The sequence below is a fragment of the Aulostomus chinensis genome, chromosome 21 (assembly GCF_037954235.1).
Source record: "Aulostomus chinensis isolate RoL2024-O1b breed Wild chromosome 21, RoL_Achi_v1.0, whole genome shotgun sequence".
Classification (NCBI taxonomy): Eukaryota; Metazoa; Chordata; class Actinopteri; order Syngnathiformes; family Aulostomidae; genus Aulostomus; species Aulostomus chinensis.
The window spans coordinates 8037232-8054629 of record NC_141340.1 but is presented as its reverse complement, the minus strand read 5'-3'; the positions used below and the strand labels follow the sequence as shown (position 1 = coordinate 8054629).

At 42.2% G+C, this 17398-nt stretch overlaps 2 protein-coding genes across 4 annotated transcripts; one reads left to right on the top strand and one right to left on the bottom strand.

Moving 5' to 3' along the window:
• The first annotated feature begins 33 nt into the window (after nt 1-33).
• Nucleotides 34-3887, top strand: uba5 (ubiquitin-like modifier activating enzyme 5). Its single transcript, XM_086192090.1, has 12 exons — nt 34-412; nt 537-582; nt 1237-1326; nt 1427-1536; nt 1614-1700; nt 1773-1857; nt 1945-2049; nt 2128-2255; nt 2328-2463; nt 2605-2680; nt 2755-2861; nt 3248-3887. The coding sequence occupies exons 1-12, from the start codon at nt 249-251 to the stop codon at nt 3323-3325; spliced, it is 1212 nt and encodes a 403-aa protein (XP_086048216.1). The 5' UTR covers nt 34-248; the 3' UTR covers nt 3326-3887.
• Nucleotides 3094-14476, bottom strand: nphp3 (nephronophthisis 3). 3 transcript variants are annotated; one of them, XM_086192080.1, is made up of 28 exons: nt 14414-14476; nt 13555-13932; nt 13349-13474; nt 13118-13268; nt 12844-12996; nt 12560-12693; nt 11969-12129; nt 11722-11878; nt 10993-11067; nt 10723-10893; nt 10541-10644; nt 10352-10466; nt 10131-10274; nt 9918-10015; nt 9727-9829; nt 9556-9638; nt 9166-9298; nt 8882-9046; nt 8644-8738; nt 8437-8559; nt 8176-8365; nt 6397-6638; nt 6136-6211; nt 5921-6048; nt 5569-5809; nt 5366-5491; nt 5137-5252; nt 3094-5036 (listed from the first exon to the last, which is right to left on the bottom strand). In XM_086192080.1, the coding sequence occupies exons 2-28, from the start codon at nt 13876-13878 to the stop codon at nt 4868-4870; spliced, it is 3903 nt and encodes a 1300-aa protein (XP_086048206.1). In that variant the 5' UTR covers nt 13879-13932; nt 14414-14476; the 3' UTR covers nt 3094-4867. The 3 variants fall into 3 exon arrangements, with proteins under 3 accessions (XP_086048206.1, XP_086048208.1, XP_086048207.1); XM_086192082.1 differs by having other exon boundaries at nt 9166-9295; XM_086192081.1 differs by lacking the exon at nt 14414-14476 and having other exon boundaries at nt 13555-14373.
• Between the last annotated feature and the right edge of the window lie 2922 nt (nt 14477-17398).

The window sequence follows — 17398 nt, the reverse complement described above, 5'->3', positions numbered from 1 at the left end:
TTCATAGAGTCACCGCTCTTGTATTTTAGAACAAACATGTGAGAATAACCCAAAAGGAACAAGCTGAAAACTCGTTTTCACCACGGACGTTGTTTACGGGAACACACATCCTCACAGCTGATTCGAGTTGTGAGGACGTGTACTTTTCCAGCTCATCTAGCTGTCTCATTTTGAATATTTGCGGGCGATCTTGTTAAGTTTCATTATATTTTCCGTTTATATCGGGTGGGATTTTTTTTCTTCCAGTAATGGCGTCGGTGGAGGAACTGAAGCTCCGCGTGAGAGAGTTGGAGAATGAGTTGATCAAATGTAAGCAGAAGCAGTGCGCCGCGGAGGATGCTCACGGGCAGGGGATTCACCGACCCAAAATTGACCAAATGAGCGCCGAGGTTGTGGATTCCAACCCATACAGGTGAGCTTTTACATCCATGTTACATTGGGGTGTCTCGTTGTGGAGAAACGTCATGGACGACGGGTGACTCATTCATCGCCTGTGCTGGTTCCTCACGCTAACCTCAGCTGTGTTTTCATTACAGTCGCCTGATGGCTTTGAAAAGGATGGGCATCGTGGATAATTATGAGGTTTGAAGACTCTTTGTTAGCCCGTAAATTCATTTCATTTTCACATATTCCAACAAATAATCTGACAGTTTAAACGTGTAAACACCCAAACACGTCACACCTGTCAGTTTATTTTAATACAGTTATCAATTTTAGTTTGGATGAAACTGGTGTAAAGCCTAATAATAACAGGCGAATAGCTGAAGAAAATTATAATTTTCACAGAATTCCACTTGTTCAACAATATTAATATTGCTGATATTGTATTAATATTTGCGCCTGTTCAGTTTTTTCTTGGTTATCTATGTATATAAATTTGAGAACATACATTTTTAGCAATAACAAATAATGTGAAAAATTAAACAGTACTCTTTTTCATTTTCGATAGAAAAATTAATCAGCTAAAAAAAAAATCTGAAGGTAATCAAAACCAAGTTTGTACCAAACCAATTTCCACACTTAGATAATGTTAGTGCCGCAAACACTCGCACCCAACAGTCTCTTTTGTTCCCAATAAACGAACACTTCAAAATTAGGTTGCCTGCAGATTTGCCTTCTTGTTCATCGGTCAGTGTGATTATTTTAGATGGTATTTATTGAGCTTAAGTAGGTCTGTTTTTTAAATGTTCTTTAATGATTAAAAAAAAGCAATCCTAATCTGAAGTGTGTTGACAGAATATCCGGACGTTCACAGTGGCGGTGGTGGGTGTCGGGGGAGTGGGCAGCGTGACAGCTGAAATGCTCACTAGATGTGGCATCGGTAAGGTAATACAGATTCCTCATTTCCTCTTCCGCATGAACTCGCACATCACACTGTTCAGTAGACGGTCTGCCCGCCCACACGCTGATCTCCACACCCTCACAGCTGCTCCTCTTTGACTACGACAAAGTAGAACTGGCCAATATGAACCGACTGTTCTTCCAGCCTCACCAGGCGGGTCTCAGTAAAGTGGAAGCAGCAGAACACACGCTCAGGTAGTAAACTGCTTTCCCCTCTAAAATCCACTCGTTAGTTTTGTAGTCCCTGACACGTTCCTCCATTTACCCAACAGGAACATCAATCCGGATGTGTCGTTTGAGACTCACAACTACAATATCACCACAATGGAGAATTTCGCGCACTTTATGGAGCGTATCAGGTTGGTGTTCCCACCCTTGTTCTCTTTTCTCCTCACTAGAACAGGCTTTCTTGAATGAATCTGTGTTCTCAGTCACGGAGGGCTGGAAGATGGGAAGCCGGTAGATTTGGTCCTGAGCTGCGTGGACAACTTTGAGGCTAGAATGGCCATCAATACAGTAAGTGTACTGTAATAAAACGGGAGCTTTAATTACATTTCTTAAATAAACGCAGTGCTTTGTCACAATGGTGATTTTTCCACTAAGGCTTGTAACGAACTGGGCCAGATCTGGATGGAGTCTGGTGTCAGTGAAAACGCCGTGTCAGGACACATTCAGCTCATCATCCCCGGAGAGACGGCCTGCTTCGCTGTACGTGCTCACACCTTTCACCTCCACTGTAGGTCCCTTCACACTGATGCTCACAGTCTCTCAATCGTCCGTCACTAGTGTGCTCCTCCTCTGGTGGTGGCAGCTAACATCGATGAGAAGACCCTAAAGAGGGAGGGCGTTTGTGCTGCCAGCTTACCTACAACTATGGGTGTTGTCGCAGGCCTCCTGGTGCAAAACGTTCTCAAGTAGGTAAAGTAAATCACTGTCAATGAGACACGCAACATGTCAAATATGTAATGCTAACATTTGTCTGCCAGGTATTTGTTAAAGTTCGGGACCGTCAGTTATTATCTAGGCTATAACGCCATGCAGGACTTCTTCCCCACCATGGCCATGAAACCCAACCCTCAGTGTAATGACCGCTACTGCAGGAGACAGCAGGAGGAGTATAAGGTGTGTGTGTGTGTGTGTGTGTGTGTGTGTGTGTGTGTGTGCGCGCCTGCCTGCCTGCCTGCTCTAATTTTGCAGGACCAAAACTGGCTCTACTTTTAGCTGTTGCACTTGGTAAAAATTAAATATCCATTTGACTTTCAGAAGAAAGAAGTAGAACATCCCAAACAGGAAGTTGCTCAGGAAGAGGAGGAAGTCGTACACGCGGACAATGAATGGGGTGAGCGGAGACTTTATAAGACAGTCCAACCAGTCGTGTATTTCATGTGTGTTAACGGTCATTGTGCTACGCAGGTATAGAACTAGTATCAGAGGTGACTGACATGGAGTTACAGGCTGAATCAGCACCTGTGCCTGACCTACCAGAAGGCATCACTGTGGCCTACACCATTCCAGCTGAGGTCAGCTGGGGGGGGGGGGGAGGAATCAGCTTTCTTTTTCAATAGCATGCTGATCAAAAGGTCTTACCATTGTATTAGGGATGCACCCACCTACATGTCAGCCAATCAGCTAAAATCTTGTAAAATTATTTTTCATGATGTTTTGAGAAAATAAAGATACACAAACAATGACAGAAATCCATCAGTACTGGCAAACAACTGCTGGATATTGACTAAATAAATATTGGGTATTTTTACTGAACATCTTTATTGATATCAGCCAATAATGTCACAATCTCTGCTAAATATCATATTGAAATCATAGCATGAAGTGTTTTTGTTCAGGATGAGACTTTTTTTTATTTTAAACGGAATATTTAATATGTTTTTCTTTTGTTCTGAACCAGAACAAAGCCGGCGGGGAGACGGTGGACGAGACTGAACAGAGTCTGGAGGAACTGATGGCACAGATGAGAAAGTTGTAGACCAGACACAGGGGGGCCAAATTTCAAAGCTAATAAATGTTAATTAAGAAATAAATAACAGCCCAGAATTAACACAGTTGCAAGGAGGTAAATGCACGAAAAGGGGTAGTGATGACGGTTCTTCATGTGTAATTTGCAGGGAAGGTTTGTAGCATCCGGACTAAAGGGTCACATCCCAACTTTCCATGTATGTGCTTTGTAATTCACTCAGCTTTCCTGGAAACTATCTACTGCAACAGAAATCATCTAAAAAAAATGTTGATATTGTCTCAATAAAGTATTTATTAGAAGGTATAAAATCTTCATGATATATCGGATGTGATTTTTTTTTGTTGCCGTTGCTCTAAACAAGTTTTAATTACATTATAATACATTATAAATACATGATATATCAAAATAAATGTACTTAAAATACACAGTACACGCTATATTTGGCAATGCAGTAACAGATGTTGGCACGTTGGCTCTCACTTTTGTGTGGCTTGATTGTAACTCTGATGCACCAAACCCTATTAAGGTTCCCTTTCACAATCAAACACATAATAAACATTTATTTTTCCATAAACAGTGAGGAAAAAAAGTACCAGAAATGATATTTCTCAGACATATTCGTAATTTGTTGTTATTGTTGTTGTTGTTTTTTTACTGTCATCTCAAGTTCTGTATTCTCTGCGTTTTTCCCTTTTCGGAATACACTACTAAGACAGGTAAGTATGTGATGTAAAAATACTACAAAAAATACTATCATGGCATGTAAACATACATTTTTGTTTGGATTTTTTTGAGGTAGCGGCTCTCAGAAATACTCCATTCTAGATGCATGATATGTCAATTTAAACCTGATTGTACTGCTAAATATTAATCTCAGTTTTTAAATTGTTTTATGAATGATAGAAAAAATTAATGCAAATGAATAATGCTAGTTTTTGTAAAAGTGCTAATGGCATCATAACTAACAATTCTGTGGATGAACCCTTGAAGCTCAAACTACAGTCATTTTCAATAATTTCATTAAATGGGGAATGAAACTTGTAGCACAACAACCTCCATAGTTCACCAGAACAGTCAGGACCAGCAAAGCAACCTGTGATTATTGAGTCTTAATTAAGAATCGTGTAAACCTGAGTTCTGGCCCCTGAAAAGTACACAGCATCAAAGTTCTTTACACTAATGGTTATTTTAATACTATTAATAAATACTTTTGGCAAATACGCATGTTTCACAGACTAATGGAGCAGTCTCCAAACAAAATTTCCTGTCAGTGTGAATGTAGATATGGTGGAGGACAGATGTGGTTCACTTCAGCGAATATGGAAGCCATTTTGGTTGAGATGTTTTTTGCAGAATTTCTGCTTTCCTTCAACAGACTTGGTCGTATTCTCCTGTTTATTCTGCTGCTTGGTTGACTTTGTGTTGTTTACCGAACTCAAAACTCTGCCGACACATTCAACAGTCTGCAACTGCTCAGGATTATTGTCTTGACTGATTCAGATTTGTCACGATTGTAAATGCCTCCATCCAGAATTAAGTGGGTGTACGGAGTCACCTCGGGGCATTGGGGAGGGGGGCGGGTCCCCTTAGACTGAACGTGTCCCCGCTGGAGGAGTGGCGAGATGGAGCGTTCCCACATACCAAAGACGGCTCTGCTTCCTTGATCTCCATCGCGCGCTTGTAAAGCTCTGCTGCTTTTTCAAAGTCCCCCTCTTCATAGCTTCAGAACAAAAAATATGAAAAAGAAATATGAGGATTAGTCCATGTGAAAAAAATAACAACCGCATGTTGGATTGTCAAAATGTTAGCTTGAAAGGCACCTGAGCACAGCCAGGTTCTTTAGCGTCTCTCCAACACGAGGATGCGAGCGTCCTAAACTATCCTCATACACCTTCAGCGCTCGCTCATAGAGAGGCAGGGCTTCATTGTGCTTCTTCTGTCGAGGACAAATTCATTCAATCTTAGTTTTGCTTCGTACATACAACCACACATGCTCATTATTTGAACAAACGTGTACAAACACTTAATAGTCTGTGTTGAAATTCTTACCAGTTGGCAGTAGATAACAGCCAGGTTGACCAGTGCCGTGGCCACACTGGGATGTTTGGGCCCAAAACTTTTTTCTCTAATTTCCAGAGATAGTTCATACAGTGGTGCAGCCTTCTCCAGTTTCCCCTGTAAAACACGCACATTTAAATATCGCAGGAAATCAGAGGCCAACAATACATGAACTGATGGACAAGAAGACACACCCTGCGTTTGTAGAGCATGGCCAGGTGTTTGAGAGTGTACGCCAGTGAGGGGTGGTCCGGAGAGAGAGCCCTCTTACGGATATCCAGCGCCCTCTCATACATGTCCTCAGCAGTCTCATATTCCCTCCTCTCTGTGTGCAACGCAGCCAGGTTGTTGAGGGACTGAGCGCAGTCCGGGTGATCTGAACCAAGGACACGCTGACGCATCTCCAGAGAGCGAGTCAAGAACACTTTGGCTGCACTGGTGGGAAGAAAGAGAGCGTGGTTGGGTAAGGTATCTAGAAAAACAAGCGTGCAGAAAAATCTCTGGGAACCAATTATCCGTGCATGCCAGCCTTAACGTGAGCCTTACTCCAGGTTGTTTTGGAGGTAGTACAGGACTCCCAGTTCATTAAGTGTCTTGGCACAATCTGCAGAGTCTGTCCCCAGAGTGAGTTCTTCCAGCTGCAGGGCTCTACGCCTCAACAGAGTGAAGCCATACTGGAGGGAGTAATAAACAACATGCATGTGGAATACAGCTGACTGAGAATGCGTCTCAGTGTTAGGATATGTCAGCAATGTGCTCACCATATGACCTTTCTGGCGAGCTGTTTTCTGACGGATCTTCACTGATCTCTTCCTGAGTTTCTCTGCTTGTTCATACCTGACAGTAAAAGTGGCAGGTGCAAGCCATTAAAAGATGTATTTTAAACACCATCCTGAGTGTTTCTGTAGTGATAAGATCATAAGCGCAGGTGGGGTGAAGCTTTGTAAACACATTCACTGCCTGAAACAATCATTCTATTACATAAACAACTGCCAAACTATCAGTAAATGAGGCGGAGTTACTTGTTTTGTTTCTGGTAGAGCACAGCGAGTGACTCCAGCTCTCGTGCCACGCTGGCATGCTCGGCACCGTAGGCGTTCTCACTGATCTCCAGTGCCTGCTTGTACAGCTGCTCAGCGTTGCCATATTTCTTCCACTGAACATAAACCCCAGCCAGCTGGTGCAGAGAACGAGCTACACTCGGATGATCCGGGTCCAGGGCTGTCTCACGAATCTCAAGCGATCTTTGTAAAGGAGCCACTGCCTAAATGGACAAGATGGTGAAAACTGCTGTATGTATAAACTACATATACAACTGTCAACATGCGCACTTTCTAAGCGGAAAATAAGAGAAATGAGTCTTGAAAGCTGAAACCAATTTATCATCGTTAGACTTCTGGTTCCTTGTATCAAAGTCTGGGTTTTTGTGAAAATATCTGACCTAAGTTGTGTTTTACTCTATAAGTCCTGTTCTTCTATTTATTTCAGTGGCATAAAATCAGTAAATCCCACACTAAAGAATTTTGAAGCCATGTAAGTGTTGTGTTTTTGTGTTGCTGATCGTCATAGACATCAAATCACACCAAAAACACAAGAATTGTGAAGCTATCGCAACCATGTAAGTGGTGTTCATTGTTAAGATCTTGTTAAAAGGAAGAAGTAAAACTTTTCTGTCGGCCTCCAAGAAAATACCCTGACTTAGTAACATATGATGGCACTTCTGGATTTGATGTTCTAGCTTGATAATGGTCTTGCCTTCAAAAAATTTTTTTTTTGGATGTGTTTGTGTATGGTATATTAAACATTCTGGCAACATGTTTATCCAAGACCAGGGTAATACTGACGTTACTTTTACAGCCCTTAATTGTCTTTAGTCAGCACAGATTTGGTCCAGGTGTGTTTAGCCTTGGTGATCAGCTACAGGTGCGTTTCTGTAGCTGCGTTCCGATCAGCACCGTACTCCCTGCTCCCTGTTCCCTGCTCAGGGAATACCCTGCGTCGTCAAAGTCCCTCCGTTCAGAACACCCTGCAACGTCGTCAGCGCATTCCTCACTTCCTTTGGTCTTCACCAAAATAAAACATTACATGCGCTACAAAATAAAACTGCCTTCACAGAATACACATGCCCTATCATTTTACTTTTTATTGTAATGCACTTACTGTAACATCACATAATGTAACTACTAAATGTCATAAATGTTCTTGTTAATTAAACGTGATTTGAGAAATGTACGATTTGTATGGTCATTCTTAAAAAATATTGTTAGGCACGTTCTTATGTTGTGATGCTGGAAAGTGTAATAAGCCAATATTTGTTAATTTATACCTGGTATGTAATTAAAAATAATCATATGTTTGTATGTATGTTTTTTTATTTTCCGCGCCACACGGACACCGCAATGTATCATGGGGAATCTTGCTTGTCAACTTCCTGCGAAGTGTACAACAGTTGTTCAGTTGTTCCCTGTACCGTGCTCAGTTCCCTTTTAAGTGTTCCCTGCGGTTTGGAACCTCAGTTAAGATGGCTGTATACCGTGCGCAGTCCACTTTGCAGGGAACTGCAGGGCGATCGGAACGCAGCATCGATCTAACACATATCTTCACTTAATTTGTTTTGTCCCAGCTCAAGTCTGGAAAACAGCTACGGCTGAATCATTGTCACTGGAATCCAGAAAAACCTCTGTACCTACAGCCTGAGGTATCCTTCCTCCTTGGCCTACCAGACTATACCCTCCCTGCGTCGCTCTATTCAAGACCACATGGAAAAATAGTTTGTGGAGATGAATAAACATGCACTGTACCTGACTAGGGAGGCCTAAGTCTTTGAGGAAACGTCCCAGAGTCTCGTATAAGTTTGCCAGTTTGGTCATGCTGTCTTCACTCTCACAGCTCTTCTCGTAGTGTTTCAGGGAGTCAAAGTACTCAGTGGCCATGGAGCTTTTGTCTTTACCCACATACTGCCAATACGCTAGCAGCTCAGAGAAATGACCCCTGAGAAAACAAAAGGAATCATCAATAAAGGATGTTTTACGAGTAATAACAGCTCCTGTATGCAGATGTACCTCTTGTAGAGGTTTTGGGAGACAAATAGGTTCAAGAGGCTGAGTTGCAGTTTGGTCTTGTCCTCCTGCTGCTGGAGAAGCCAGGGCAGCTCGTCAGCGACACGCCACGTCACATGATCATGACTGCACACAACACAAACAAAGTGACATGAGTTGTACCGACAGAATAATTTAAACAGTGTTGCTCCTTGTGGAAGATGGCAGCACCTGAGTTGCTGACTGAAATACTGGATCAGTTTCTCTCTGTAGGTAGCAGAGCTGCTTCCTCCACTCTGAAACTCCAACCTCACAGCTTCCCAAGCCTGACACACACACACGAATTATAAAGTCAGACTGTCCATATCACCTTGGATAAAATGAATTTAATTTGTTTTGTCCCAGCTCAAATGGATTTATTTAACATTTAATCAATGTTTGCTCTGTAAATCCTCAGACCGTGAGTTACCTGCAGGTGTTGAAACCTGATGAGCCCACAGTGGACGGTAACAATACAGAGTCTGTTCAGACAGTAGAGCAGTGAGGACAGAGCAGGAAAATCCAGGTCTGGGAAAAGGTCTAGTGCCTCCGATTCACTGACTCCATTATGGCTGGAATATACAAGGCACAGAATCTAAGTAGAGATGAAACAAAAATGGCATTAAGGACAAAAAAATCTGAGAAATAGACAAACAGTCAAAACGACAAAGAATGGATCGTGAGAAAGAGTGAGTGCAAAGCGTGAACTATCACCTCTCTCATGATGTGTCGCTCTCTGTCCGTGTTGAGGGAATCGAGCGCCATTTTGAGTGCCAGGCGGTAGAGCGACATGGTGTCCTGACACTGAAGACACTGTTCAAGACTCTTATCTGGTGACCATCTACTGCTGGGCGGTAAGAAAACACAACACATGGTTCAATCATCGAGTCACCACAAGCAAAACTGTGAAATGAGAATTTTCTGGATTGCTTTCCTTTAAAAAAAAAAAAAAGAAACAAACATGATGTAACTCATGCTTTTGCAATCTTATTAACACATTTTCATATGGGAACTTCCACACTGGATGTTTATTTTAACAGTCGGCCCATGAGTCAACTGTTCTGGATTGAAAGAATTTGCCATTGAAGGTTTACTCTGGCTGACCTGGTGCTCATCCTTGCCAGTAGTGTGACGTACAATGCATTGCAAGTGGACGCAGAGCGGCAGTGCCTTTCCAGCTTCTTCTCCTGGAACAAATACACAACATTCATGTGTGACGTCCAAACAAAACAAAAAGGAACGCTCCCAAAACTGGAAAACTGGATGATAACGGACCTGGTCTTTGGCAAGTTTGAGATCCATGCTCTGACACTCTGCATTGACAACACTCCTGACTTCTCTGGGACTCAACGGATCTAAGTGGAGTGTAGGCCACAATCTGAAATACAATTTTTAAATTTTACGAATGCATGTTATTGCACTACAGTTGGAACCGGTATAAGATAAATCCTCCAGTGGCATTCTACCTCCAGGCCTGTGGACACGTCTCCACATTGACGGACACCACAACTCTCACGTTAACTGGTAGAGGGTCAATCAGCCACTTCATGTGTCTATCTGCATGCTGGGGGGAGGAGGGAAAAGCATACAAATTGAAAGTTATAAACAATGAAGTACAATTACAGAAAGGACAGGGTTAAATTGAAGTTTTCAGAGTGTGGAATCAGAGTAGGCTGTACCTGTATTTGATCAATAGAGTCGATGATGATGATAATGTTTCCTTGGTGGCGTGCCGATAGTCTTTCAAGCCAGCGTGGAAACTCCTCTAGGATCTTACTGGGTTCCATGGACAGACCAGAGATGGACCAAAAGTGCTGCAGCAACTATCACAGCCAATTCACACAAGAGTGACATCCAAGTTCAAGATATATTTAACATATGCTAGAGAGGGGAGACTTACTTTGACTGTGAGGCGCTTGATGATGAGGACAGGCTCCGAGCTTGTAGAAAAAGGACGACCGACAAAATGATAAAGGAACAAGGTGTTGGGGGACTGTTTCTGCTGCAGCTCGATCCTGTAGAGATGAACAAAGAAGCGTGAAAAAATGTCTGCGGAACGAGTGGAAGAAGGATGCTGTGCAGTTCTCACCATTTAGACAAGAGGAGAGACTTTCCTGAGCCTGGTCCGCCAGAAACCAGCAGAGGAGGGGTCGGAGGGGGAGCAGCTATCATGTCGTTCAGGCGATCTATATACTACGAACATCAGATATAAAACTGAAGTGAACCAACAAATGCTGAGAATGAGAGAAGAGGTAAGAATACCTGCCCTACCTTCTGGAAGCCCAACTGTGTGTTGGTGCTGCTACAAGCCTGCTGGTAGGACTCAATCTGCTCCTGCTCATCATGCAGGTCCCACAGCACATCTCCTGAGTCTTCCTCACGTCCCTCTTCTATACCAGAGTCCTTAGAGTCAACATCTGCTCCTTCAAGACCCAGCAACTCCTAGAGGGAAGATGATTAAACATTAATCCCTGCATGCAGAAGAACTTACGGCTCTGTGGAGTGATATGAAGGCTCATTTTGCTGAGGGAATCTTTGTACCTGTTTGATGACTTTCTCTAGGTGGGCATAAATGAGGCCAGCCCCGTCCTCCGCAGAACCGCTATGATCCAACACCTGGGTAAATGTTCAAAACACGTCAGCATGAACACTGACTTAGCAACCGGGCAATGTGTCGATGCTAAAGCCACAATCTTTGCTTTACTGATTAACTGTGCAGCAAATATGTGGTGTAGTCGTGTCTAAGCGAATGAGTGTGTGTGTGTATGTGTGTGTGGGGGGGGGGGGGGGGGGGGAGGGGAATAACTAATTATAAAACATTTTAAAAAGAAAAAAATGTCAAAAGCATCAAACATTTTCAGGTTATACTTGAGTACAACTGGATGTTTGGGTCAAAATTTAAAAAAAATTCCTCAAGGCATTCCTCAGTGACCTTGACCACCAAAATCATTTCAGTTAATGTGGATGTTTGTGCCAAATTTGAAGACATCCCCTCAGGTTTACTGAGATATTGTACACAGGTTAAGCAAAAAATGATCTTGACCTTTGATTCTTGAAATCTTATCAGTTCATCACTGAGTCCCAGTGGACATTTGTGACAAATACGGAGATTCACCGACGGTGTCAAGGAAATATGCGTTATAAAAATGGACAGGATAGAGAATAAGCGGTGAAAATACTCTGAATACATACTGACCATTTGTCAAAGAGCACATCACAACTCTTCCTCCCCGATATCCCGTCTAGCCTGTTTCCTTCACTTTACTGCACCTTGAGTTTGGCAGCCTTGTCTGCAGCATTGACTCGTTCCAGAAGCTGCCTGGTTGGCCCCGTCAAACTGTGGTCTTTCTCAGTCCTGAGGTAGAGCACCAGTGGATGGCTATCTGGATTCTTCACAAAAGCTTCCTCACAATCCTCAACCACAGAGCTACACACAGAACAAAAATGAAGAATGGACATACAGCCGTCAGTACATGAGAAAAGCGAATGTTGCTAAAAATGTAAGAAAGGAACTTACCAGGTGACAGTGGATTTGAGGAGAAGCACACACACAGAGCTTCTCTCAATCTCCAGCTTGCGTACTGCAGCGTGTGAGGCAGCGTTCTCCTCAGGGAAGCAGACATTCAGGTAGAAATGGCCGAGACCTTCACATATCCGCCGCAGCACAGGAGAGTGTTTCTGGAATTAAAGCACGGAGCCTGATTACTTCTAGAAACAACAGATTAATTAAAATGAATTCACACTTGGCTAACCAGACTTAATTAACTGATTTACTGAGGGGAGAGTAGATAATACATGCAAAACTGATGTCTGCTGCTGGAGACACAAAGAGGATTTAGTCTGTGTCACTGAGGAATTTGAGCTGTAACAGTTGATTAGTTGATCAAAGAATATAAGTTGCCAACTATTTTGATAATCAAGTCATCATTTTATCCAAATAAAACCATTTTCTTCAACGTGGCTGAGCGCAAATATTCATTGGAAAAACTCTGTTTTCAATTTTCAATACTCTAACTTACTCCACGAAAATGGTGCCAAAAAGAGTGCAACTTAAGTCATGTTTCACCAACAGAACCAAGCCAAAGTGCAAGAACACAATGATTCCAACCTTAATAAAGATATCCAGCTCTGCTTTGGTCTCCTGTGTAGAGATGAAGTAGCAGCGCACTGTGTTACTCCATAAGGCCTGAGGCACGTGAGGGGACACCTGGAGCAGACTGGCCACTGCAGCATCCCAGTCGTCTGACAAAGTGAGAGGAAAGTGTAAAAGTGCAAATCTATAACAAAGTACAGCAAAAGAAGTGGACAGAATCCCTTCAACCCAATCTCAAAGTGATGGTTCCAGTGTCACAGTCCCCCCCCTTTTCCTACAGCTCTGTCCGGTCGGCTTACCTCTGCTAACATTTGCAAAAGGGCCCTCGACATCTATCAAACTGTGAGCAAACTCAGGTCCCCGGAACGTCTGTTGCAGTTGCATCATGCTACCCATAGAGGGCTCACTTCCCAGCACACCACCAGTCCAGTAGTCACACTGAGTCCCTGCAGCTGATAATAAATGATTCAATGATTTATTTTTTAGGAGCACATTTTATGCAGGAATAAAATCAACAAAGCAAGGAGAGGAAGTGTGGATTTATGCTGTTTTTTTGTTTGTGTTGTTTTTTACCGGTCACAGTAGTTTGGTTGTCATCCGAATCAGAATCATTTGGGTAATAGACCTGGATGCCCTGAGCCTGCAACTGTTGAAGTTTAGACTCCAAGTCCCTCTTGGCTCGCAGGAGATCCTGAATTTCCTTTTCTTTTGTCTCCCGGAAGATCTGGATGTTTGTGATCCAACAAGGTTACAGTGCTTCGATCTCTGAGGCGAATGAACTGGTTTGAAATCTGTGTGGTTTACCTTAAACTGCCGTTTGACTTTGTCCCTGTCATGTTCAAATGTGGCTGCTCTTTCCATAGCTTGATACTTTGCCTCCAACGCGCTCTCCTTCTCTCTCAGGATCTTCTGGTACGTCTTCTGCAGAGCCTAATTACATTGAGGATGATGATACTTTAAAATCAGTTTGTGATGTGTTAAGCCAACAGTCTTTAGCCTCCATATATTACCTGTAACTCAGCCCTCAGCCTCTTGTTCTCCTCATCCAGTTTGGCCTCCTTCTTTTGCATGGATGAAATCTCATTATTCTTACTGACACGGAAGATTTCATACTCTTTCCGGAGTCGTTCATACTCTGCAGCGTACTCTAGATCTACAGAACCTGTGGATTTAAAACTGGCCCCAATGACACGGGGACCTCTGCGAAATGAGCTGCGTAAGAGTCGTGCTTTGGGTTTGACCTCCACCGGGATCTCACAGGCTTCCCCACCTTCACCTCCATATCCGTCCTCAATCACCTCCCCTGGGCTCACCAGAGACGATGCTGTGCCCATGGTGGCAGAAATAAAATAAAGAAAATCAGCCTTTTTGGATGCACATCGCTCCCTCTGTGTGACGACAGACAGGACAGGCAGACAGGGAAGTTATCATCAAGCAAGAGATGCTAATAGCTTGATGATAATTCGTCTTATGAGACGTGCATAACAAATCCAAAGCGGCTAAAAGCTAATCCATGATGTTATAACTAAAAATACGAATTTGCGGTCCACAAAATCAAGAGCTGACACAGCTGTCACTCAAAGAGAATCAATCCAGCGGCTAAAGTTAACCAAAAGCTTCTTGCAATGACCAGCTAACTCTCCTCATCAGTCCAATGAGGAGAGTGACGCTTGTTAGCTAGCGTAACTTTAGCCTGACAAGTCGAACAGTGGTGTAACACTCGGCTCAGTTGAGCGTACTGAAGGAAAACACCTACTACCATAATACGGTAACACATATGCATATGTCAACTTGAACAGAATGCTGCGAAGACCCCTTAGTCCGACTACATTTCGCTAAGATAAGTTAAATATGCATGCGTTGACTCACGGTCCGCTCCCCTCATAGCTTCATCTTGGCTACCTTGGTAACAACTCCATCATACGGGTGCTCGCAAAAGTAAAAAAGGATAAAAGGCGACGTGTGCTCGTACTTTTAATATATATTAAGCGTAGTAATTAATTACTAACAGGCATTTGTCAAGACTTCAAGTGCAGCTATATGTAAAACAAATGTATTATTTAAAGTCATGAAATTCAAGCAGACTTTGTTGGCCACATATCTGAACTGTTCCCTGTCACTTTGTCAGTATTTGTAGCAAACTATGGCATAATTAAAAAAAATATATACACATACACAAAAGTAAATATACAACAAAATATTGTTGCAATTTTAGAGTGAAGCCTTCTTTGTTCTTTTGTCTTGGTTAAAGAGTAGGTTACTTCCATAAAAGGTTCAGTGTTCACAGACCCACACTCACACACAGGAAATGATGATATCGATGTTGATCTTGTGACAAGGATATATTGGCTGTATTTTGAATTAATTTATAACCTTTAACCTTGACATTATATCATCTTAGAGATACTACTGATACGTTGGACTGATTTTATCATCTGAAGGTAGAATACATGAACAAACAAATGAGAGTATATATGCAAAAACATTTATTTGTCCATTTCATTTGTGCTCAATGAATGTCTTGCTTTTTTTTTACAGAACAGCTGAATCCATCTGTCCTTGTAAGCACGGTTCAGAAAGAAATACATGACAGGATCCAGTATGCCGCTTACACACATCAGTGCCGCTGTGACCCGATTGGCTCTTCCCAGTGATTCACAGCTTGTTGCAGTCATATGACTACATCTTTTGATGTAGATCACCCTGCTCACATGGTAAGGTACAAAAGCAAACAGGAAGTTTACCAAAATTACAATGATCATTTTAATGGCTTTGTCTTTCACTTGTCTGTCTTTCTGTTGCTTGACTGATCTCAGTTTCAACAGAATCAGTATGTAGGACACCACAATAGTAGTGAGGGGAATAACAAAGGCCACAACAGAGGATGCCATGGCACCGGGAGAGGGGGTTTCTAAGTACAGCTCTTGACAGATGCCAGTTGAGTTGGTTTTATTCCTCTTAGAGAAAAGGATTGGACTCATGCATGACATCACTAACACCCACAGTATTGCAACAGCTCTCTTTGCAAACACAGCCTTTCTAATGGACTGGGATTTTAGCGGTAGAACCACGGCTATAAGCCTATCCAGGCTAATGAGACTCATTAAATAGAGGCTGCAGTACATGTTGAGGTATATTAAAAAGCCTGCAAGCTGACACAGCACATGTCCAAAGGGCCAGTAGCCTTTAGACAGGTGGTAAACGATACGCATGGGTAAAATGAAAATATAAGAAATGTCTGCTATGGAGAGGTGCCTCAGGAAGACCCTGGCTGAAGAGACGGCGTTCTGGTGGAAGAAGGCCCACAGCGCCAAGGTGTTGCTGGGCACACCTATGGTGAAAACCAGGATGTAAAATGTTGAGAATAAAATGTGTTCTTGGTAGGAGGCACTGCTGGAGTTGGCCTGCGTCTCTCCTTCAGAGATGTTCATAGTTGATGTCTAGATCAGCCAAGACACAAATAACCTGTTTAAAAAAAAAACAAATATCAAAAAGCTGAAAGCTGTCATTACAGATAACATCACATGCTAATGAGGCTTCTCAGAAACAGGAACAGACCAACTTTAAGTGTGAGCCACAAATCTCAGAGAGAGAGAGAGAAACTGAAAAAAAACAAACATTATACGCCTGGAAGTTGCAACTGGGTTGTAAACAAAATTTTAAAATGCTTTGGGATTCATTTTTTGAATAAATAAATTAAAAAAAGAATAAATAAAGATGCCCTTCAACTATAATTTTAAACTGTCAAAAAAAAAAAAAAAACTTTCCATGCAGCCGTCGGCCCCAATTTACCAAAGATAGGTTTTTCTTGCGTAAAAGCCTGAATAATGTTTAATAGTTTATGATAAACGAAGTAACTTCAGTATGTACCCTGTTGTTGGATATATGACCCTCACATATGGCACTTGGTCTATAATCATTAACATTAGTCTTACCTGTCGAGAGGCAAAAGCAAGAATTCTCCACTGGTTTGAAAAACTAGAGGCAAGGGAAGTGGAAGTGTCAGCAAGAGAACTATCATTATTTAGTGGCTCAGTCTCTCTCACACACACACACACGCACATGCACACACACACACACACTCACACACACACACACACACACACGCACACACACACACACACACACACACACACACACACACACACACACACACACACACACGTATTACCAGGAAGTTGATTGCTTGCTTTAAAAGCTTTACAAAAAATGAGAAAAAAGCTAAACTTTCCAAAAAATAAACCAACAACAACAACAACAACAATAACAATAATAATAAGAATAATCTTTTTTTTTTAATTATTATTATTGTGTTTTATTTTTTTATTTGATCAGGTTGCAGATTGACCCTTTGGACATCAGTTTGGCACAAATACAATACAAAAAAAACCCCCAAAAAACAAAACAGGATGGACAAAGACAAAAGGCATTTTAACAACAAATTAACCACAATTAAGTTTTGGCCCTTTGAGTCATAAAGTTTTAAGTCAGTTCATTTTGCAGCACTGACAGACAACCACCTGGCGGAGGTAGAACTCTACTGTCAGGAGCCCCTGAGAGGGAACTCTCAGTGTGACCAGAATATCATCTGCTTGTGTAAAATACAAAGAGGAGTTTTAGAGGACGCAAGAATATTCCAGGGTTTTGGTGCAGTCAGCATCCATCCACCGCCCACAGCCGTTTACTTAAACAATAGGAATTTTTTTCTTCAAAAGTCTACACGCTGACCTCAGAACCTTACACCTGAAAAAAGCACAACATTCCCCAAACTCCTTAAATAATGAGTTTTTGAATCAATACAATACCTACAATAAAGTTTCATCCTACACTCACACACATAGAAAGCCTCATGCA